The following is a 24,928-nucleotide window of genomic DNA, read 5'->3' as shown; positions in this document are numbered from 1 at the left end:
TGGAAAACTAAATGTTACTGAAGTAGTAAGGGTGCACGTTCAACAGGTCCTTTTTTTGGTTTGAGTACTAAAATTTGTTGGTTGTTCCTACAAAACTTTGAGTAAACATGCCCACTCGGAGCATAAGGACCAATGCTAGAATACAATTTGCACATCAGACACTGATACAAAGGCATTTTTCTTCTTCAATGATAAGTCTTTATTTTACACTTTTTTTTTCAACTTCCATTTTTTTTCTATCTCATTTACAGTACGTATTCTGGAAATTCAAAGGTAACATCCTTTCCAGTCAGTTTCTTGTAGACTGCTGTAAAAGTTTCCATCTGAAAAGAAAAAAAAATTCCTCAAACTTGGATATCCACAATCGTATTCTAATGGACACAAACATTTACCAACAGATTTTATTTCGCATTAAATTGAGCATCTACTTATTAATACTTCCACTATAAATACACTAAATAAGAATTTTAAAAATCCCCCCAAAATTACATTCCAGCATGTCAGCCTTTGTAAAAAAAAACTGACATAAAATGTTTCAAAACTTAGTCAAAAAATTGTCACAAAGTCCAGTTTCTCGTTGAACAGTATGCTGCATCTATATACACTGCAAAGATGAAAAAAACTAGAGGATCAGAGAGGCGATACCGCCTCCGAATATTGTACCACCAGCTGGAGCAAGCGCATTCGTATAGACCCCCACATACACAAAATAAGGGGTGCAGCCACCAGTCTTGTGCTTGACAAGCTGTAAAAATGCAATCAACAAGAATTTTCAAAATATGCAAAAAATATATATAACTAAAAATGGTGCAATCAAAGTTAAGTTCATTGTAAGGTAGGTCAAAGGTCAATTTCAAGGTCACAGTAAATTGCCAGTATATGACTTCCTATCCAACTTCAATAGTAACTATGGACCTATCTCTGCCAGTTTTGGAGATAAAAGGGAAGCAAAATTTGCAAAGTTCAGTTCATGGTGAAAAGTAGGTCAAAGGTCAATTTCAAGGTCACAGTAAGATTGCCAGTATATGACTTCCTATTCAACTTCAATAGTAACTATGGACCTATCTCTGCCAGTTTTGGAGATAAAAGGGAAGCAAAATTTGCAAAGTTCAGTTCATGGTGAAAAGTAGGTCAAAGGTCAATTTCAAGGTCACATTTAGATTGCCAGTATATGACTTCCTATTCAACTTCAATAGTAACTATGGACCTATCTCTGCCAGTTTTGGAGATAAAAGGGAAGCAAAATTTGCAAAGTTCAGTTCATGGTGAAAAGAAGGTCAAAGGTCAATTTCAAGGTCACAGTAAAATTGCCAGTATATGACTTCCTATGCAAGTTCAATAGTAACTATGGACCTATCTCTGCCAGTTTTGGAGATAAAAGGGAAGCAAATTTTGCAAAGTTCAGTTCAAGGTGAAAAGTAGGTCAAAGGTCAATTTCAAGGTCACAGTAAAATTGCCAGTATATGACTTCCTATTCAAGTTCAATAGTAACTATGGACCTATCTCTGCCAGTTTTGGAGATAAAAGGGAAGCAAAATTTGCAAAGTTCAGTTCATGGTGATAAGTAGGTCAAAGGTCAATTTCAAGGTCACAGTAAGATTGCCAGTATATGACTTCCTATTCAACTTCAATAGTAACTATGGACCTATCTCTGCCAGTTTTGGAGATAAAAGGGAAGCAAAATTTGCAAAGTTCAGTTCATGGTGAAAAGTAGGTCAAAGGTCAATTTCAAGGTCACATTTAGATTGCCAGTATATGACTTCCTATTCAACTTCAATAGTAACTATGGACCTATCTCTGCCAGTTTTGGAGATAAAAGGGAAGCAAAATTTGCAAAGTTCAGTTCATGGTGAAAAGAAGGTCAAAGGTCAATTTCAAGGTCACAGTAAAATTGCCAGTATATGACTTCCTATGCAAGTTCAATAGTAACTATGGACCTATCTCTGCCAGTTTTGGAGATAAAAGGGAAGCAAATTTTGCAAAGTTCAGTTCAAGGTGAAAAGTAGGTCAAAGGTCAATTTCAAGGTCACAGTAAAATTGCCAGTATATGACTTCCTATTCAAGTTCAATAGTAACTATGGACCTATCTCTGCCAGTTTTGGAGATAAAAGGGAAGCAAAATTTGCAAAGTTCAGTTCATGGTGATAAGTAGGTCAAAGGTCAATTTCAAGGTCACAGTAAGATTGCCAGTATATGACTTCCTATTCAACTTCAATAGTAACTATGGACCTATCTCTGCCAGTTTTGGAGATAAAAGGGAAGCAAAATTTGCAAAGTTCAGTTCATGGTGAAAAGTAGGTCAAAGGTCAATTTCAAGGTCACATTTAGATTGCCAGTATATGACTTCCTATTCAACTTCAATAGTAACTATGGACCTATCTCTGCCAGTTTTGGAGATAAAAGGGAAGCAAAATTTGCAAAGTTCAGTTCATGGTGAAAAGAAGGTCAAAGGTCAATTTCAAGGTCACAGTAAAATTGCCAGTATATGACTTCCTATGCAAGTTCAATAGTAACTATGGACCTATCTCTGCCAGTTTTGGAGATAAAAGGGAAGCAAATTTTGCAAAGTTCAGTTCAAGGTGAAAAGTAGGTCAAAGGTCAATTTCAAGGTCACAGTAAAATTGCCAGTATATGACTTCCTATTCAAGTTCAATAGTAACTATGGACCTATCTCTGCCAGTTTTGGAGATAAAAGGGAAGCAAAATTTGCAAAGTTCAGTTCATGGTGATAAGTAGGTCAAAGGTCAATTTCAAGGTCACAGTAAGATTGCCAGTATATGACTTCCTATTCAACTTCAATAGTAACTATGGACCTATCTCTGCCAGTTTTGGAGATAAAAGGGAAGCAAAATTTGCAAAGTTCAGTTCATGGTGAAAAGTAGGTCAAAGGTCAATGTCAAGGTCACAGTAAGATTGCCAGTATATGACTTCCTATTCAACTTCAATAGTAACTATGGACCTATCTCTGCCAGTTTTGGAGATATAAGGGACTAAATGTTATAATTTTGGAGTTACCATAATGTGCCATAAATTTCCTACAGAAAAAATTAATTAAAATAAAGAAAAGGTCATTTTGGTCAAAGTTCTTGAAATGGGAGGTTCTCTGAAGTTGCAGAAGTTTAAATTTGATAAAATAATGTCATTTTTGACCACAAGTTGTCTGCTTTGCCAAGCATTATGTTTTATTTTTCCGGAGTTCAAAATTTATTATCCATTACCGTACTGCACATTTTTACGGAAGCCGACTGGTGCCATATGTTGAAAAAAAAAATTATCTCGAAATTTCGAGATAGCATTTTTTTTGTTCAAATTTCAAAATACTATCTCGAAATTTCGAGATAAATTTTTTTGCTCAAATATCAAAATGCTATCTCGAAATTTCGAGATAATTTTTTTTTTGTTCAAATTTCAAAATGCTATCTCGAAATTTCGAGATAAAAATTTTTTTTGTTCAAATTTCAAAATAGTATCTCGAAATTTCGAGATAATTTTTTTTTCTACAAAAACCGAGACCACCTCCAGTGTTGGGCTTTACATGCTCTACAAAATGCAAAAAAGAATGGGTCTCTAGCATTAACGGTTCCCGAATTAGAGACAGTTTTCAGTTTCGGTATCTTATGGCCGCTACTCCTGTGAAAATGCACCGATTGACCCCAAATTCACGGAGATGAAAGATGACCTGAAGGGTAACACTTTCCAATAATATTATTGGTTAAGTCTGTGTGGCGTCTGAATAACAGGGCAAAAAAATTTTTTTTCGTAAAAAATTTCATTTTTTTGAAAATTTTGACCCATTTGACCTTGAAGTAAAGGTCAAAGGTCAAATCCGAGGGTATATTTGAAATCTACACATATGACTTTTGGAAAGCCGTCTATAGAAATTTTTCCCGTAACTCCTTCTGTAGGGTAGATAATTAGCATTTAATTTTGCCATTTTTAGACAAGGGTGCATTGCAATGAGTGCCACACCCAGACCCCAATACCGACAAAGCCCAAATTTTACGTGGAACGAGTTGAGATTATAGGTGACCTAAATCCATGAGATGGGTACGGGGGCCCTTACCGTCTAGGAGGAGAAGCGGTAACGGTAACATGGCGGCGGAGCCGGCGGAACGGACCGGACGGGACCGAAACCATGTGTACCGCCAGCGCTAACGCTGGTGGTAAATTTTTTTGTTCAAATTTCAAAATAGTATCTCGAAATTTCGAGATAATTTTTTTTTCTACATATGGCACCAGTGGGCTTCCGTACATTTTCCTTTCACCACCAATATGTACTTTTTGATACAGCGTAACTCGAAAACCGTATGGAATACAAAAAAACCGAGACCACCTCCAGTGTTGGGCTTTACATGCTCTACAAAATGCAAAAAAGAATGGGTCTCTAGCATTAACGGTTCCCGAATTAGAGACAGTTTTCAGTTTCGGTATCTTATGGCCGCTACTCCTGTGAAAATGCACCGATTGACCCCAAATTCACGGAGATGAAAGATGACCTGAAGGGTAACACTTTCCAATAATATTATTGGTTAAGTCTGTGTGGTGTCTGAATAACAGGGCAAAAAATTTTTTTTTCGTAAAAAATTTCATTTTTTTGAAAATTTTGGCCCATTTGACCTTGAAGTAAAGGTCAAAGGTCAAATCCGAGGGTATATTTGAAATCTACACATATGACTTTTGGAAAGCCGTCTGTAGAAATTTTTCCCGTAACTCCTTCCGTAGGGTAGATAATTAGCATTTAATTTTGCCATTTTTGGACAAGGGTGCATTGCAATGAGTGCCACACCCAGACCCCAATACCGACAAAGCCCAAATTTTACGTGGAACGAGTTGAGATTATAGGTGACCTAAATCCATGAGATGGGTATGGGGGGCCTTACCGTCTAGGAGGAGAAGCGGTAACGGTAGCCGTCCGGCAGAGCCGGCGGAGCCGACGGAGCCGGCGGAGCCGGCGGAACGATCCGGACGAGACCGAAACCATGTGTACCGCCAGCGCTAACGCTGGTGGTACAATTAACAATAAGTCTAACCTTATGTTCAATATTTGTCTGTTGGTTTTTATCCAGATGAACCTTGATAAGCCTGGAGCCATCCAATTTTACACGGATTCTCTTGCCAACAATTTCTGCAGGGTAACACAGGTCATCCAGGATTGAATCATGGACTGCTGTCAGAGTCCGGCTGCAAATTAAAATATTCACTTTTTAAAATATATCATAATGTACATTTTGAAGACTTTTATATCTTACATGTAAAAACAGTTTTTCCTCCTCAATTTAATTTTTTTCTGCACTAAGTATTAGCATGTTTTAATTAAAGAACAGCAGTCCATGTATGAACCCAAGTGGAGCAATGCAAAATTTTACCCGATCCCTATAAACCTCATATAAGCATAAAAAGAAAAATTATACTATTATTTAGTAGATATACACTTAACACTGCAGATAATTGGACACTTATGTAGTTATTGAACCGCATAAGTAAACTACCTTCTTGGCCTCTTCTGCTTGTTCTTGGTCCTGGTTTTCCTGGTTGGTTTTGGCAGAATACGTCTCTAGAAAAATTAATCACAAATATTCAGTATAAAACTTCTTCAAATTCAACACCAAGATAACATGGCCCTCCTGGAAACAAAACCAGTTTTGCAATTTCAAATGAAAGTAAAAATATCTGCAAACACTATTATTTACACAACATCAGATCTACTGCTGATATATATTTATATATATTGCACTTTTTTACTACAGGCACTGATTAGAGCAAAGTAAAATATGAATCCAATCTACCTGTGCAATGAAAACCACATGTTTTCCACTGAACTTCTTCTCCAGTTCTCTGACTAATCTAGTCTGAATCTTCTGGTATGCCCTCAACTGAGGTACTGGTACAAAGATGATGATCGCCTTCTTGCCCTGGACATCAATTTCCTAAGGTTGTGTAAAAAAAAAAAAAAAGTAATATATCAGCTGGCATGTTGAAATTTTATATTGCTGATTAGATTGGAACTATACATAAAATCAAGTAAGATCAAATATACCTGCAGGGTGCACCCCAGAAGAAGGTGCAAGGTGATATAATAAAACTTACTTAAAGGGTTTGCTTCATGCCGTCAGAATGGCCTGAACGGAACATATTCTTCAGAAAACATGCCCAACTAACGATATCTTAATCCAAATACACAAATTAAAAGCTCATTTTGTAAATTTTTGGCTTTAAAAAACGTCCTATTTGCTCGGCCTGGGAGTTAATGAGCTACGTGGTCACGTGGTCCAATGACGACAATCGAGCCACTGGAGAACAGAGCGTGCTTAGCGGTCAAACTGAGCTGCATTGTCTACCTGTAAGATGACTTCTCTATCTGGCTTCTGATAAAAGTTTATACTCATTCAAATCTCTTACCCGAGGGGTCTAAATCCTCGTGAAGCTGTGTAAAACCATTTCCCGTCTAGTCATTTCTTTAACAAGCATTTCATTATGGTTATCCCAAGTTGTATAAAACACTGCATTTGAATGAGTTAAGGGAAATGTTGATTATTGCATATGAGGTCCATGTTATTTGTGAAATTCAATTTATTTTATTAAACCGCTGACACTCCGTCTTGCATACTTTTATTAAACTGAGGTAAACAATGCCCGTTACCTTGACAAGTCCTATCTTAATCATCCATCTAACTGGAACTTCCTTTACCTCTTAATTAGAGGGTTAAATGGCATTCAATTTGTCTTGCTTGTATCGAACGCACTCTCTATCTAAGCTTTACTCCAGTTATCTCAGGTAAAAATCTACCTGTGCGTTAGTTACAAAGCGCAGCTCCCGTAGACCTGGGGGTACTAGATAAAATCTGAACACCAGGTTTATCGAGGAGCTAGAGAAAGAAAGGAAGAATTTTTCCTGCACAACTTCATAGGAATTTTAACACGGACTTGATCCAGCTTAGACCTCCAAACTAACAGGGTGACATGGGCAATTTTCACAAACAAATCATAAAACTATATTTCAGTTAACCGCCTTTAAAATAAATATACCGTTCTGGGTAAATTAAAATAGTTATTAAAACGCAAGAATATTTTTGACTTAAATGATGATTTTATTATTAATGGAAATTAAGCTACTATATGAGGTACATTTGCTGTGATTACGGTACGCTGTCCTTCATGTTTTGCGTAAGTCTACATTTTGCTGTATGTGCTTGTAATCTTTTTAAATATGTGCGTACAATTTTTGCAGGTCTGGTTACCCCCCTGTTACGTGATGAGAGTATTAATTTGGCAATTAGTTCCTTAGCTTATTTGAATAGAATTGCAGTGTAAAATTTTCAACAAGATGTTGGCGAAATAGCCCATTACTCTTTGTAGGTATTTCCCCCGTCAATTGTCTAAAATTATCTTTCAATCTTTACTCTTTCAAAGACAGTATAAAGTTACCTGACATATTTTCGTGTAAACTTAATGACAAGCCAAGTGTCTCCAGTTCATTCCATACTCAATTTTACCCAAGCAAATTTTTTTCTTGAGTAGATCTTTATAATAGCACGGTGTTATAAGCTTACAAATTTGCAAAAAAAAAAATTGCGTACTGACGCAGAATTTGCGTTTCAAGTTATAAAATGATCAATCTTTTAAATTATTTAATATTTCAGATGAAATAATCTTCAGAAACAAATCCTCAAAGCATAAACGAATTAGGATAACGAACCATTTTATTATAGCAGTTCCCATTTTTTCTTTAATATAACGCTCTTTTTCCTGTTTTTCCTCAACACGTTTTCTTCCACGGAAGCTTCAAGATACCCTGAGAGCAATTTCTTTTATTAATGTTCGCGACCGTGTTTGAACTTAATTGTTTAAGTATTGATATTTAACGTCATTTACAAATACCAATAAAATAACCCCATGAAATAAATGAGATATATTGAAAAATATGAAAGCCCACCAAGACGAGTTTCATACCTGTTATTACCTGGCTTGGGAATTGCAGCGGTGCATAATTAACAGGTTTGTTGTAAACGAGCTTTTGGTCAACTACAATGCATTTAAAATGCATCAGCAATCAGTAAGTTTGCCAATTGATGACAGTTAATCTGAAAGACTACCAGCTCTTGATATGATCTAAACCACCTGAGGTGACCATGATCTAGAGCATCGCAACTATTGTCACCGAAGTTAGTAAGTAAGTCACGGAAGACTGTCACAGACAAAGAAAAATTGTCAACGAGAGCTGCAATTTTGCTGAATCCCACGGCAACACACCGAGGCATAACGAAAATTCCTCAACTCCGTTCTACACAACTTTCCTTAACTTCTCCGGCTGTATGCAACATGCAGCTCAGAGTCTCATAGACCTTTATCGTGATTGTCGTCACAGTACCACGTGACCCAGATCTGTTGCTTCATTTTTGCATATTGAGGTGAGGTTTACTAAAACGCTTTTTTTTCTACTAATAGATTGTTTTTATAATTTTTAAATGGCGGGGATCGATTAAAACATACCTCTAGTGTATAGATTGAGTGCTGTATCTTCAAAATTCGAGAAATGGATTTTTACATGAACATTGTCCTTTAAATCAATTTTATAGTTATTTTCAAAGTTATTATGTAGGCAAAAATAAATAAATAAATAAATAAATAAATCAAATGGAGCTATCTAACTTCACAGAAGGTCAGTGACAATACCTTGGCCCCAGAGATGTACAACTCCCTCAGCTGTGCCTTCAGGTCACTGTTCATCTCCAACTCCAACAGAGCCTAAAAAAGACCAAACATCACATCACCTACTTAAGCACTCTTTGGTTTCTATTTGTTGTAAATATATGACATATATTTACCAGGGGGAATGGTGGAATCTTTACTGTTGGGGAGTAAGCATCCAACAGTAAAGATTCCATCATTCCCCATATAAATATGTAACATGTACACTGTTAGGGAGTAATGATCCAGAGGAGTAATGTTACAGGGAAGTAATGATGTGAATAGATGTTGAATGTCACTGGATTTGTCACATAATTGATGCACTTACTTAAAACGGAAGGATTCACATGTTTTGCAGTTGTTAATAAGAGAGTTGAAATAAGAAGATAAATCTTTGCCCCTCTCAACACGACAGTCGATGGCAACGTTGCATGTATGTACTGACATTTTACTACTATGTAGAAGGAGTAAGGCGAATATATAATTTCATTCAGAGTCGTGAGACTTTACTTACCTGTGAGATTGAAGATTCAAACTCATCAGGCTTTTCGCCTTGTGGCTTCACGATTTTGGCGCTCGCCGAATACATCTGCAATAAGCATAAACATGTCTTTAAACATGGGGTGCACAAGCATTCACTTTACGGACTTGTAACATGCTGCTTAAAACCAGCCACCCAATGGGCATTATCGTTTACTTGCGTTGGTTTATTGTTCAACGGGGAGTTGTCACAAATTGAAGCTTTGGATTCATCTAAGCCTTGTGTGAATTACGAGAGAAATACTATTATGTGTATTGATGTGTTGGTTTCATTTTAAGTCTGCACAATCGTCTTCAATCTCCATTGTTACAACCCATCTTTCATCTTATGGTACATAGAATTGAATATACATGTGTGATTAAACATTCAAGTACGAATCTTGACCTAACTTTGTCTACCAGCCGAGAAAATAAAGATTATCTAATACAGATTTAATCATTACACACCATACAGCAATGGCGGCGACGGAAGAGGCCGACATCTCGTAAAATTTCGTTAAAATGCGAGACTAATCATTGCGATTGTTGCGACTGGTTGCTTACCGTTGACCATGATAGGCGTCAAACAGTTAAGTCGCTTTACTTTCCTCACCTTTATTATGTATTTTCGCACCATGAAAACCACACCAAGTCACAATCAAAACTAGCCAATTAATTCTAGTCTGTAGTCACTACGTGCAGATTATAAAAATGTAAATCCAACTTTAATCTTATCAAAGACCGAATAAATTAATCGACACTTGATCAGTCTGATTCATTAGATTAACACATATTTTCATAAGATGAAAACTTGAATAAAAGTAAAGGACAGTGATTGCTTTACAGGGGGAGATCCAGGATTATTTGAGGGGGGGTTCTGAACGACAGCCTCGGATGCCCAGCCGACCATCGCCCCTTGGCGTGGGGTTCGGGGCCTGCTCAAAGACCTCGAAATCTTTTTTTTTTTTTTTTTTTTATGTTTTTGAGGGTAAAACGGTGCCCTTTGGTACGGTTTAGAACTTGTTTCACCAATCAAAATTCTAATTTCAATTTTTCAGAAACCGAAGGGCCACTGGGTTTAGTTCTGTCTAAAGAAAACCAGTTTTGCGCAAGGTGTCGGACATAAGTCTTTACACAAAGAAGCTGTGTGTAAATAAATTAAGCGGGGTGTGTTGGTTTAAAAATATGAGATCACGCATCACACGATGCGATTACAGAACGCGATTACAGAACCGACAGAAGTTCAATGATTTTGAACGGACTGGAACCATTGTGGAATCTAAGAAATGCAGTGACCCCCCCCCCCCTCACAATTCGACCCCTTTATCGTCAAAGAAAATGCAACTTGCAATACGTGCCACAATAAAAACACAAATGCAAGTACAAATTTACAAATCCTAAGAAAATTGTGTAATCCCAAAGCAGTAAACAGTGGCATGCTTTAGGTTTCCAATTTGTCTGTTTAACAGACAAAAACAAATATTCCACGTGTCGGATATCGGCTGCTGTATCAAATTAAAGATATACAAACACAGGCGCTGTAAGTTACGGGAAAAGGTCGAGTTGAAGGGGTGAGGTGATAGCCGGGGTGATGTAGGAAAATGAAACTTTAGCGGTCGCGCCCCCTCTACCCCTCCCCCTTCATAGACCTATGTTTTAATTAGACTGACATAAATCTAGAACACACAGTTGTCCAGTCACCCTACAGAAGTGCACATCGTTTGTGTCCAAGGATTCGATATCATAATGGTGGGCAATAATCCCGACTGGCCTGATCTCATTATGTCATGCAAACACCCTCCCACTCTCACAACTGTCTTTGCCGCCTTGAAGGCACTAGAATTAAGACAAGAGGTGAAAAGTCGATCTTCGAACAATAACTGATTTCTTACGGAGTACCCAAGTCCTAACTCTGGGACAATTACACAAATGATTATAACAGGGTCGTTTAAATTTGGAACGCATATATATTTATCGGTTCATCGGTGTTTGCTTGAAGGCTCACATTGATACTTGAACCAATTGAAGACGTGTGCCACTCAGACGTGTATTTGCATCCTGAAGGGAAAAGAAAAATGACCTATGAACTGGATCGTGAGGTGTCGATTGCGTGCGATATTATTTCGCGGTTCCAATACTTACCCGATCACTTTGCGCAAAAGACTTTATTCTTACGTGGTGTCATTTTAAACCGTTTATTGTTCTAGGTGGGTCAAGCTGTGACGAAACTGCTTTTTTTTTCGACAGGGAGTCTGAAAAGCAAACTACTTCACGGACTCTTTTTGTCCTCGAGTGGGGAATGGAAAGCGTTTCTAATAACATGACTTTTTAGTTTTACATCATATATAACTTGAAGTTGAGGCTGTATATTTGACTGTCCCCGCTATGAGTTTCTTCAAAACTGGACAGGACTGAACACCAATGAAAATTATTTAAAATGGTCAATCTACAATGTAAGGAATATCACTCACATGCCTACAGATAGCTGACAAATCAATCAATGTAGACCTAATTCTAATATGTAAATTAAGATAGGACTAATCTGTGCCCAAGCAATCACAATTTACAGGGGCGGATCCAGAGCTATTTACTGACAGTCTTCCAAATTATCTTTGTTGATTCATCCTCCAATTTTGACCGTCTTCCAACAGGAAAAATTGGATACCCATCAATGTAAACTTGAAAATCTGACCGTCTTCCGGAAGACCCAGAAGACGGCCTAAATCCGCCTCTGATTTAACTGTTATGGTATTATATTCGCATTTCAAATGTTGTTAAACTGTAGATTATAGGCTATATGAGTTTTAAAAACTATTTAGTGATGCAAATTTGATAATTGCACTTGTTGCATAGAAGCTTAAGGAATAAAACAAAATTAATGACGTGATTTTCTTTACACCGATTTAAAATAGAATGCATCAAAGGGAGTCTTCTCGTACACAAACAGGCACTATTGTGTTAGATATTTTAGCTAAACAACGATGTTTATGGTGGCACTTGAATTATGACAGGTCTCTCATGCAGCAATTCAATGGTTATCAAACAGCACTTCACCAAATAAATATGTCCCCGGAAATTAATAACAAACAAATTCCAACCCATTTAAACATAGGCCTATTTTGTTTCTCGGGATTTGACCCTTGAAAAACAGCTTCTTCTTCACTTTTTCTTCGTCTTTTTAAGCATATTGTCTTTTGCTATAACAACTCAATGAATTCCCTTTTATGTATGAAAGACTAAATTTAAAAGAATAGAAAAAGTAAAAAATTATATCCTGATTATAATACAGTTTTGTGTTTCTTTAACGTGTAATTCAGGTTTTTTTATTTACCTCTGTATTTACCTTTGCGATATCACTGAACGAACTTTCTCTTTTCATAAATCACTTACATCTTGACGCAAGTCATGTTTTCTGTTATCGTATAGGTATGGTTTTCACGGGTAACTACAGCTCTGATTGCTCGGTATTTGTTGGCTAATTATACGGTAACGGGTAAATCTGGGCGGATAATAGACTGGGAACGGCAGTTAGGCCTTCCCATCACCGGTAACTTATCCCCATCTAATGAATGACCAAAGCACTATGCTGACATAACCGGTCGGAAATCATAAGATGTGGTTACCTGCCTAGTCCGCCCTCTCCAGCAGACCAACTCTCTCTCTCTCTCTCTCTCTCTGAGAGAGAGAAGGAGGGAGGGATGGAGGATGGAAGAGGGGATCATTAATACTATATTAATACAGAATAACCCAGTGAAGTATTTAGTTGTTCTCGGACATGAATACCACTGGTCCAAAGCAATAGCGAGTTTGTCAACAGGAGAAATATCAGCAATTGCATGAAACGAAGTACGTCGATGTGTCATAGATAATTTCGTGGCCACTTACGCAGGCTGTTGACAATAAGGGGGTGGGGTAGTTGTTACTAGAGCCGTAAGCAAGTAGCACTGCTGAGAGGCAAAACTAACAGCCACATTCTTTGTGGCTTGTAAGTATTGCGACTTGTACTTAGCTAAGGATTAGTATTAAGATTAACCCCGGACCAAAGTATTAGCCAATACAAAAGAGTGCACAGCTACATTTGTTATTTTTCTAGGAGGGAAGGAGCTGGAGAAATGTCACGTCATCCCACAGCACTACAGTATTTTTCTGTTTCTGATGATAATGCTTCTAAAATATCCGAGACCTAATTACCTTTATACAGAGTGAACAGCTGAACGTTACTTATGTGCGACATATATGAAAAATCATTAAAAATTCATGGGAGCGTAGGACTCAATAGATAATCAGTATGCTGGTCGTCATTTCTATCCATTTGAATCAGAAAGATACGGGTGATTTATACTAGAACAACAACAAAATGATCAAGTGTTGAAATAAAGCTCCGGATGCGTTATTATCAAAATTTAACTGCCAGAAAAATGGACTCACATGGGTGTCATGGTTGTATGTTTTGCATCTGTGAAAGTTTCTGTGTGATATGTAAAAAGCCTGACTGACTTGTTTTGCCATGTGACACCATTTCAATAAAGATGTTTTTCATTGAATTTCTGTCTATGGTGACGACATGTTAGAAATCTAGGTACAGACTGATTCCCTCAATATCACAGGAAGAAATAGATATCAGAAAAGAATTTGAGACTTAGTAGTGAGAACTGATATGGCACTATTCTTCTCTGTTAGTAAAAGAGACTAATGCTATCAAGCATATTTAATTTTGAGTTAAAAATCTGATATCTTTACCTCATCAGAATTGTATAAAACCTCGCTACGTTAGGGTCGCTGTTCAGAATCTTACCATAAAATCTAATTGTTCGTTTTTTAATGCGTTCTTGCAACTATTAGGTATTGGGTATTTCCTTTGATGCGAAAATCAGACAGAACTTTGTAGATGAGATAGTATACTTTACAGAATGCAGGATGGTTATGCTAGGAAGTGCCTATTGATTAATGCAACAAATAAGGTACTACTTCAGGCTGACTACCTCTGCGGTTCCCATCTTTAATTTCATAAGCGTGCAACAGACTTGAAGTTTGCCGACTTTGGAGTAACACTGTCAGACTAACGTGATGACATGGGTGTGCTGTCAACCTGTTTGATGCTAAGGACTACTCTGTCGTTTGACATGTAAATGGCAGGGTTTAGGGGTATGTCCTACGGTGATTCGCTCCTCCCTCCTCTTTTCATACACTGTCTGACGCCCCTGTTCCATCGATCATCCGTGATCGCAATCGTGCCCTCCGCCCGCACCGCATTTGTTGACGGCAGCAATGATGGCTTGCCCTGCAACCAGCATATGAGATGGACTTTCGCCATCGATGATTGGTTCTAAAGTTTGCAGAATATAAATTTAGCATGATGGAGACAGTTGTCACGCACATTTGCATACTGCAACGTGTATAGAAGAGTCTTCGAAAAACTGCAACGCTGGCATACTCAGCAGCTTTCCCGTATTCTTTGAAAAGGTGAGTTTTTTCTATCAATTTTATTCATTCTGTTTATATCCCTGTTTGATTTGCAGCAAGAAGAAGGGTTTTTAAGTTTTCACGTTTTAAAGAAGGGGGTACATGAGGGTCTGCAGGCATGTGCGGGACCGCCAACGAAGCTGGTCCATGATAGCGTTCGCCAGCAGTGACGGCAGTCATCAAACTAGAATTTTGAAGCATGTTTTTAAATTTGTAATTACATATGGGTTTTACAATGTAAAAACGCCCGTTTTAGATGTTGTCACGACATTACTTCATTCAAACAGGATGCGCGCAAAGGCAGGAAGGGATTTTTTCACAACTATGTGACACAAAAGAATAGAAAAGCAAAAAAAGTGATGCACATGACTTTCTACTCATTTAAATGATTAATATCTTATAAATTGTCTGAATGTAAGATGTTGCTAACATTGAAATATCGTGAAAAATATCTCCGGAACATCATTGCAACTTACCTCACAAACATGGCAGGAATATGCGCCGTTTCCTCCAGACTGCAAAGGTCTTAGCTGTGTTTAGTCCCATCTTATTTGTATAGCACAATTTTTCACCCAGCTCTTTAAACATTTAAATTGAATTGGTTTACAATGTTAGTACAATTCTTACCTTCAACTGAGCTAAGTGAAATAATGAATTAGTGGTCGCTATTAATACATTTTTTCGGGAGATTTTAAAATAGACAAACAATTAACATCACGCTTATGAACAAATTTCAAAAGAAATGTCTTCTGAATTTTTATTTAAACAGGGTATTTACTCAACCTTAGCCTGACCTTGAAATAGCAGTATATAGACTGAACATCGAACTTTCAGAGCTTAATTTCAGACGTCTTCGGAGTTCTTTTTGCGCGCTTTTTTTTTCGGAGAAAAAACCTCGTGTTTCTTTTCAGTACACAGTCAGAATCGTTCTCTCGTCCGGGTGCTAATAAAATAAGGGCTATTCAAGTGGATCACCCGCATAAATTTTACCCCTAGGGGGAAAGAACAACAGAGAGACAACGTACGCGTGGCAGGCGTACGACCGAGACCACATCTTGCTACCTGCATGTACACACTGCGGGGCTGAAAATAAAGAAAGTCTCTCAAAGGAGCGAATAGTGCACCATAATGCAAGACGAAAATAATACTCATTTCAGTCATTTTATACGTAGAGATTAAATACGATTGGATTAAGCAGGTCAAAAGCTAAATTTGAAAGCATGCCTTTTCAACAAAATTATAAAAATCTCTTGAGCGCATCTGTGTTTTATTTTCCACGCTACAATTTATTTATTTGCGGAAAATTCCGTAACTTTGTATGCAAAATGAACATCCTATTTCTGAATAAATCGAGGTTTTCCATCCCCGTACCGTAAGCTTAACCGTACATAGATTTAATGGAGGTGAAAGTTGAAAACTTGACAAATAAAGCAATACTTATACACATTCCGTCAACACAGAACACAAGAAGTGAAATGTATCGCAAATGTATTGTGTGCAGTTACTGGGATAATAGGTCTTTTTTCCCTTTTGTCGCGTATTTGATGAATTCAATGTTTGAAGAGCGTTTCAAACTTTGCGGGAAATGGCACGTTTTAGTAAGTGGTACATTTTAAGAAGCAAAAGCTGGGAGTGTCTTTTACATAAATCAATATAGTGAATTCAATTAGTAAAAAAACTGTGCTGTCAGCGGTGATTTGTTTGCTCTGTTTGTGTAGAGATTTAAAAAGATCACACTTGATACTTCCCCGTTTCATTTCATATCACAGGAATGTTAATGCCAAATTTCCGCTATTTATACGATTCGGGAATACTTCAACTTATCCATTTATTATTTCACTTGGTGAAGAGGACAATTAAGAGACTTGAGACAGTTTGTTCAGTTTCAACTAATCGAACGGACTATTGAAATCCATTTCCAAACAGCAATAGGCATTTAATTGATAACAGACAAGAAATTGTTGCTGAGGATTTATCGGAATCTGATCACTTCTTAACCTTTCTTTTGAGGACATAACTAAATAAATTTTTGTAATTGCATGTTTATAATTATTTTACATGTAATTTATAAAAACAATTATGCTTTATACATATATAAATCACTTTATTGTCTACCAGTTTGAAGATGGTAAAAAATAATAAGAAGAAAAAACTAGCTACAAACTACTGGTCTGGAATTATTACGGTCCTCCATTGATTGCATACAGTCGTTCTAATTTGCATGCTGAATATATGGCACATATCGTGTTCACCTGAACTTAGGTAAGTTCATGCAATGTCAACCAATGTGAACGACGTCACTTTGCCGTCACATTAGCTGGCCCTGTAGCCCCAGGCATACTGCTAAGGCACGGCAACTAGAAGGTGTTGTCGCGGCACTTATCCCTTCATCAAAAAGCGGGGTCTAGTTTTGATATGCTAGCGGGGTAAACTAATGCCATTTTGTTAACGTGGGTTGCAGTTGGTGTGTGTTGCGAGAGCGTTTTCTTACGCGCGCTCATTTGATGAATTATGTTTTCATCTAAGCATTTCCTTTTAACAACCTGGGTGTGTATTTATAAGATATTTCGGTCTTTTGTGCGCGTTTTCCTTAAAGAAATCTCAACATAGCGACCTTTCACGTGACGGCAAGTTTTGCAGAGACGATTCATCTCTGGATAGAAATACACGAATAATAATTTGGAATGATGCATCATTATTTTCGAGCATAAAATGGAATAAGGTCAATTTATTTAAGTGAGCACAAAACTAGTGAGACCTTAATGTGGCAAGAGACGATGACAATTTAAGGCACTCTGAATGGCATTTACCGACAAAGAAACTGCGCCTCTACAAGAGCTTCACCGTATCATGCAACACTGGTCAAATTAAAAACTTGATTTCGGTTTGTGATGAATGTGCTATCAAATTGCTCTCAAATACAATTCTATTAAACATTTTCACCTTGTTCCAATGATTGTTAACGGTGCCATACACGTTTATCAGGTCACTTGATTTTGTACTATTTGCGCAGAAGTTACATGCGATAGGATGGATGATAGCACATTTTGTATACGCCAAAGAAATCCGCATGACAGACATCTAGCAACCCCCCCCCCAAAAAAAAAAAAATGTTTTTTAAAATCTAACATGTTAAACTACTTCAGTGTAATTGGGTTTTAAGTGAGAGATTAATTCATTTATATTAATTTCTCATACTTGGACAACAGCACACGCTCCTCTTTTAAATTTTATATTATCCGAACAAGGCTGTCTTGTAGGCAGACAACCTTAACTTCTGATTGATAATGTGTCCCCTTTGTGAGATGATTTTGTATTTCTGCGGACGACTGAGTTTATCTTCATGAGAATGTGCCGAATTGTACAACGCTTATGGTTCTCATGGCACGAAGAAGATCTGTTTGACTTTAATGCCACCACAGGCCAAAGTTACTCTACCGTGAGATATTGTGTTGTGAAGAAAGGTCGTATCGGGTTCGAATGTTCCGCTATTTCCTTTTATTTAAAGAAAGGGTAAAAATGATATGTGGAATATTTTGACAAATTCCCAAAGCGGAACTTTAGTATTCTTTTCATTGCCGATTTACAAATTGATCTTCAACTACTCACCTTAACGGTCAATTAAGCAACCATTTTGTTTGACCATTGCAACGGATGATAACCGCGTACCTTTTCATATCGGTTTCAAACTTTCTCGACCCATAGCAGGTTCTAGTCCATTCTATTTAAGTACAACAATTTTATCAATAAAAAGTCAGCCCCTTAAGATCATATCAGGTAACCGTGATTAGATCATTTGCATTTTGAAAGAAATAGACAGAAGTTTAAGCTTCCCGAAATAATTGCCGTTGGTCGTCTATGAAAATGCACGGTGAATAAATACAGTGACCTTTTTCTAGTATGGGTTATGAAATAAAACAAACAAACAAAAAAAATCAAATAAAAAAAAAATTTATTTTTCAGTTTTGGCATGTCGGCAATCCCCTCTTCACGGCATTCCCTGAAGCTCTCCATGCCCAGGTATGGCAGCCTCCAGAAGGCGACTGGTAACTCGTGGGACATCAATGACGGAGTCCTTCCAGTGGTAAGATTGTTTTGTCACCAATTTGTCGAGATGACCGGGGATAGTAGGTTCATGCCAGCACTAAAAACACGCAAAAGGCCCACCGCGCTCGGTGTTTGGTTACATTTTAATGCTTTAATAAACACGCCATTGAATTTTACTTATGCTCAAATATCACCTTATGAACCCCTCCGACAGAATAGGATGAGGCTACTTAACATATCGTGGGAATTACGTTATGCAACGATCGTTTTTATCCTTTCGTGCTCAAACGCACGGAACTGAAAAAATTATTATAAAATTTTCTTATTTTCTTTACTCGTATAGAAACCACAGACGTAATTTTGGTAGTTTTGAATTTTTCCGTTTTATTTTGGTACAAAGCCCATGGTTTCTGTTACGAAGGTAAAATAAATGTTTTTTTTAAACATGGAACGTAGTGCTGAAAATGACACTTTCTCCCAAAGTGAATATACAAGGCGTGCAAATTGTAAGCGTTATATCAGCTTAAACTAATCGAAGAAAAACAGCTTGTTTCGGCCAGCTAGAGTTTTGCTCAAGAAAGAGGATGTGCACAATTTTTTTTTTGCCAAGGCTAGTGTAAAATATTAGGTTGTAGCGTCTTTGATACAGGGGATGGAAAATCGCTTAGTTTTGTCTTGTTCCTCTAGTAATAAGGGGCCTCGTATTTCTGGGGAGAGGGTAGGAGGGGGAGAAGGAGGTCGGGTTACCTTCGAATTTTAGTGGGAGAGCGCACGTGGTCCACCTGGCACCCCTGGACCCGCCATTGATTGATATCAATTCAAACAGGGTATACCTGGATTCAGAACCCGATAAAATAATAAACTTGTGCATAAAAATATTGTGGTCATCAGAAAATACGTTCATGCCACTGCTTCTCATAAAAATCCCATATACCATTCAATTCAAAGTTATAAAAAATATTTGCCAACTGTCCCATGCCTCTGTTAAATGCATCTTCACATGAAGTAGTAGGCTAATTTAAAATGCCATGCATGTGAATAATATGAAACGATCCAATGTACACGTAGTGTATAGATATGACGATATTCATATGCAATTTTATTCTCCCTTCTTTTAGCCCGTGCAAGTGGATATTTTCGAGGAATGGCCGGACGGCCACACCCACCGTATCTATACGGGCACCCAGGAGGAGGCTTCCCGCCATGCAAGCGGCTGGGCCATGAGAAACACCAACAACCACAACGTGAACATCCTGAAAAAGTCATGTTTGGGGGTTTTAGTGTGCAGTGAAAATTGTACTCTTGAGAATGGAAAGAAAGTGCTGCTGCGCCCGGCTATCTGTGACAAAGCCAGAAGGAAGCAACTAGGTAGGTCGGATGAAATGAACACGTCTGTTTCTAGTGTTTTCTTGTTTTGTTTTGTTTGCTGCAATTCATTCGAATGCGGGTCATATTCAACACATCAAAATCTGGCGGAAACTGTGACATTTTCTAATATTTATTGGCAACATGCACAGCTATAATGATGTGGGTTCAAATGTTAGTTTCAATACATACAAGATACGATTAATATTGATACGAAGAAGGGATAGGCCATCATATCATATAATATACCTTGATAAATATTTTCTACTCCTTGTTATTTGCTAATCGTTAAAATATTGCAGGACGACCATGTCCAAATGTGTCTTGTCGAGGTGTCCTTACACTGAAGGCGTGTCACGGCCACGCTGGTTACCCTGTTACCCATTTCTGGCGGCACAGCAGCGGGCTCATCTACTTCCAAGGCAAAGGACAGCATGACCACGCCAAACCCCAAACTAAAGCGTCAACCGACCTCCAGTTGAGAAGAACATGGGTAAGTATACATTTTAAGCACATACACCTTGATTGGAGCGCATATATACATAAATAAGATAAAAATTGATTTTGTGGTTTCTGATTCAAAATTTATGTTGTTTTTTGGGGGGAGAAATTTTGCCAGCATTCATTTCTTTTGTATATTTTAATACAAGGAGACAGTTCTCAACATTTCATCTTATTTTACAGCTGCGCGTGGCAAGACGAAGAGCATCTGGAACAAACTGGAATGTCAACCGATCCTCAATGCCGACTCCACCAAAGGTTCCCAGGCCTGTGCATTTAGGTACAGATGAGATTCCTTTGATAATAACTTTCATTGGTTAAAATTGCCATTTAATTAATGAATATAAGATTTGTTTTATGAGGTTAAAGGTAAGGATATAGCGTTTTATTTCCAAGTAAACTCGTTAAAAGGTAAAGTTCATTGATGCGTCATTAAAGCGAAAAATAGATATATTATTTCAACAATAATTTAATCAATTATTTTAAAATATTGCAGGAAAAGATGCTGTGTGTTCCTGTCCCCCATTTGAATGCCAGTGCTCTAAGCCAGGATTCCCATCCACTTACACCAGCAGGGAGCCACTCAATCTGGTGATGGAGTCATTTAAAATGGAGAAAACCATGCAGCACACAAAAGGAATTCTTGGCAAAGCAGAATCTTCAGCCATTCTGGCTTCCCAATCTGCAGTGGCAAACAGCATCACTGTGGCTTCATCCCTGTCTTCCTCCTTATCCTCATCGGCATTCTTGGCAGAATCCAATGCCAGGTTTGAGACCAATGCATACAAGGACTGTATGTTTCCATTGAACAGATGTCCAACATCTGAGACTACCACCGTCGCCAAGTCCTCCACCTCTCCTACTAATTCCAGCTATGATGTCCATGGTGCCTGGTCCACTTGGCCTCTGTCTCTCAACCCAGATTTCCATTATGACAGCACACACTTGGACTGGAACAAGCTCATGCCAGATCAGTATGATTTTGAGATTAATGAGCCAGGAGACATTCTGTCTCTTGACCAGCCTTTGGATAAAAACCTAGTGCATAATATGGCACAAAAATTACCTACAGCCTCTCCAACCCCTGCCTCCCCAAAGGGCGAAGCTGAGAGAACCCCACCAGCCAGTGATGTCAACCCTGATCCAAACCTTCCTTCCATAGACTACTTCCTGGCAGAACAACAGAAAGCCAAATCAGATGCTGCTGCCAATGCTTCTACTGAGGAGAACATGATAAATCAGTCACCAAGAACTGAGAGCCACCACAACCCAAGATCAGCTTCAAGTCCTAAGACACTGACAGAACTGAACCCAATTCCAGCATCTGACATGCAACACTGGTTGTCCAAAGGCAGCTGGACCCAGCCCGAGACTTCTCCTCCCTCAGAGGTCAGAACCACCACCCCCACCCACACATCATCTGAAGCCAGAAGTGCCTTCCAGCCCTACAGTACTCTGTACCTCCAGACATTGTACAACCAGTCCCGGGCAGTGCCTCCAGACCAGAGATGCTTCCATGGCTCAAACTTAACAGAAAGTTGCCCACCCCCAATGAGTGATGTCGAGGCTTACCAGTGTGCCATAGGGGCCTACCCCTGCCTGCCAAACCACAGCATTAACATCACCCTAACCTACAACCAAGGTGGAAACTGGCAATCACCAAAGGGCCCTGTGTCCCCAGAAAAATCTCTCCTTGGATTTGCTCGATAATCGCAGAACATTTTGCATATGACCGTATTTGTGGCATCCTGCTATTATTGGTAACTTTTTTCTTATAAGTAGGGGTATAAAGATGAGCATGAAATTTTGGAAAAAAGCCTTGAAATAATACATTTGAAATATGATTTGCTTTGTCTTTGAAAAAAAAAAATGTGATAAGGCTTATAGAAATATTTTAGCAGATGGAAGTTGATTTTTCATATGTACATGAAGCTTTACCTTGCAACTGTAGTTTTAGCAGTATGATACTGTGGACTATGTACATATTTTTATGACAAATGCTGTTAATTTTTAACAATACTTAGATTTAGTTATTATGTTTATCATATCCGCAAGCCTTATTTTTCAAGTAAAAAACAGAAAAAGATTTGTTGCTTCAAAAATAACCATGGCTTTGCAAAATTACCAAATGGCTTGGGGTCTTTTACTATTGTGAACATTTTTTAAAATTGACTGGAAATGTTAACCATCAATAGTGGCATTGTGCAAGAGTCAAAATGAGCCTTACGCAAGATGAAGAACAATGGTTACAATTATCACTCATCTTCATGGATGTATCTATGGAAAATAGGGCCTTTGGCAAGCAGTAAAATTACACCCCCTGTCTAAACTTATGAAATCCTATTTTTAGGTTCCTTTACTCTAAAGTGGAATCTGCTTCAAGTGGTGCCCAGGGCACTTGCCCTACCTGACATCCCCAGATAAACCAAAGTTCATCTTATCTCATTCATTGTTGACTTAATGCATTAAATTTAAGTTTTGTTTGATCCAGTAATGAGATCTGCCAGAGGCACGACCAATAATTGTAGATATTATCATATGTATATATATATATCTTGTGCGGTACAATGCTTGCAATATATCTTGTACATACGTAATAACTGCTGCTTTATTAACAGCTGTTGCTTTTACAAGGACAGGTAGTACCTAAGTCCTAAATTGTATTTATGGAAAACTTTACTTTTGAAGTGGATTTGTTAACGATAATATATATGTTTTTGAATACATTTGCTATAATGTTAATCATAAACTTTGTTATTTGTCTCAGGCCTAGCCTTACTGTACTTAGTATATACATATACATGCTACAAATCTCTACAAAATTACAGTAAAAACATGGTTATCCATGTGGAAGGGTTTTAGAGCATCTTTTTTCTGGAGTTGTGATTAATAGAATAATGCAAAATGCAACACTGTCTGCGGTTTCTTAAGGGGTCAGTGTGTATGACACTTGGATGGATATGCACAATTAAACCACATTTTATCATTTGTCATGTAAATATTGTATATTTTTGCATTGTGTATGCTTTTTTTATTAAATTGCTGCAATTTGCACTTTAATTCAATAATGTTCTCAGTTTTTAAGAACTGACACAAAAATGATGAATGTGAAGAACATGCTAAAATTTTACTCCTGATTTAGCTACAGCTTAGAATATCTTTGACTTCATGATTCAGAGCATTTGTCATTTATAAAATGTGATTTGATACAAAAATGTCAAATGCTGAGTATTGACATTTAATGTCCATTTAACTATTGATTGTTTACTTGATTACATGTTGTTTGTAATTGCTTCAAATAATTTTTTGCCAATAAAGGTTTTGGGTTAAAAATTGTTGGACTTACTCATACTATTTGTAAAAAAAAAAAAACATTAATAAAAACTTCAAAAAGCACATATTAGGTGAGCAGATTCTGGGTAAGAACTTTAAGGCAGTTTTATTTACAGAATTCCAGTGAAACTTGGTGCCATTTAACAGTATTAGAGATAAAATGTAAACAGACTAGTTGTAAGGAAATCAGTCACACCCATTTGAGATTTTTCTGGTACGAGCAAGGTGATGGAGAAAATCGAGAAACCGGAAATAACACTCCGCCGATATAATGTCATCAGAAAAATGACCATACTTTTTCTGAACACAATTGAGGTCCATGAATATTATATGTTAATATTTGAACAACCAGTATTTTATAAAAGGTTTTTAAACAGGACCCCCTTGATAATGATAAGCATGTTACTCAGTGTGACATGAAACTATTGGCAAGTAACTCGTGGTACATTCCCTTCAGGAGTGATCAGTCTACATTTCAATCCCTGCTAAATATTAGCCTAGGCACGTAGGAGTCATGGTTCAATTAACACTTATCAATGAACAGGATTTTTTAGGGACCATTCCCACAGATATTTGGATCGATCTATCTCCCTGGGGAGTCTCACTAAATTTCTATCAAACTAACCGGCTTAAACGTCTGTCACGCCTAGTAAAGCTAATTCGGTAGGCCTGACAGAAATGCACAATCTACATAGGGGCGGATCCAGAGATATTTTCTGATTTTCTGACAGTCTTCCAAATTATCTTTGTTGACCCATCCTCCATTTTTGACTGTCAATGTCAATGTAAACTTGAATAACTGTCAATGTAAACTCGAATATCTGGTCATCTTCTGTAAGACCCAGAAGACGGCCTCAATCTGCCCCTGCTACATACCCTGATTGCAATCTTTACAGCTGCCCAATAAGATTTTAAGTTTGAAGATTTACAATAATTTGCTCATTCATCAATGTGAATTGTGTTACTTATATAATTTAAAAAATCTATTTTGATAAAATACACTAATTTGGAT

The 24,928-nt window shown here is 37.6% G+C and overlaps 2 protein-coding genes across 2 annotated transcripts; one reads left to right on the top strand and one right to left on the bottom strand.

Moving 5' to 3' along the window:
- Window positions 1-175: 175 nt before the first annotated feature.
- Window positions 176-9,753, bottom strand: LOC106165617 (small ribosomal subunit protein eS7). The gene is made up of 7 exons (XM_086999415.1): window positions 9,676-9,753; window positions 9,203-9,277; window positions 8,674-8,745; window positions 5,787-5,927; window positions 5,490-5,554; window positions 5,031-5,181; window positions 176-323 (listed from the first exon to the last, which is right to left on the bottom strand). Exons 1-7 carry the CDS (start codon window positions 9,676-9,678, stop codon window positions 246-248), a joined length of 585 nt encoding a protein of 194 aa, XP_086855541.1. The 5' UTR covers window positions 9,679-9,753; the 3' UTR covers window positions 176-245.
- Window positions 9,754-14,175: 4,422 nt separating this feature from the next.
- LOC106165604 (uncharacterized) lies at window positions 14,176-23,916 on the top strand. Its single transcript, XM_013543856.2, has 6 exons — window positions 14,176-14,670; window positions 18,634-18,754; window positions 19,836-20,085; window positions 20,385-20,575; window positions 20,767-20,863; window positions 21,080-23,916. The coding sequence occupies exons 2-6, from the start codon at window positions 18,641-18,643 to the stop codon at window positions 22,291-22,293; spliced, it is 1,866 nt and encodes a 621-aa protein (XP_013399310.1). The 5' UTR covers window positions 14,176-14,670; window positions 18,634-18,640; the 3' UTR covers window positions 22,294-23,916.
- Window positions 23,917-24,928: the final 1,012 nt, after the last annotated feature.

Source organism: Lingula anatina, chromosome 1, assembly GCF_051362555.1.
Source record: "Lingula anatina isolate TDL-2025a chromosome 1, LinAna3.0, whole genome shotgun sequence".
NCBI classification, from domain to species: Eukaryota; Metazoa; Brachiopoda; class Lingulata; order Lingulida; family Lingulidae; genus Lingula; species Lingula anatina.
Note: the sequence above shows the minus strand (reverse complement) of the source record. Positions and strands in the feature narration are given on the sequence as shown.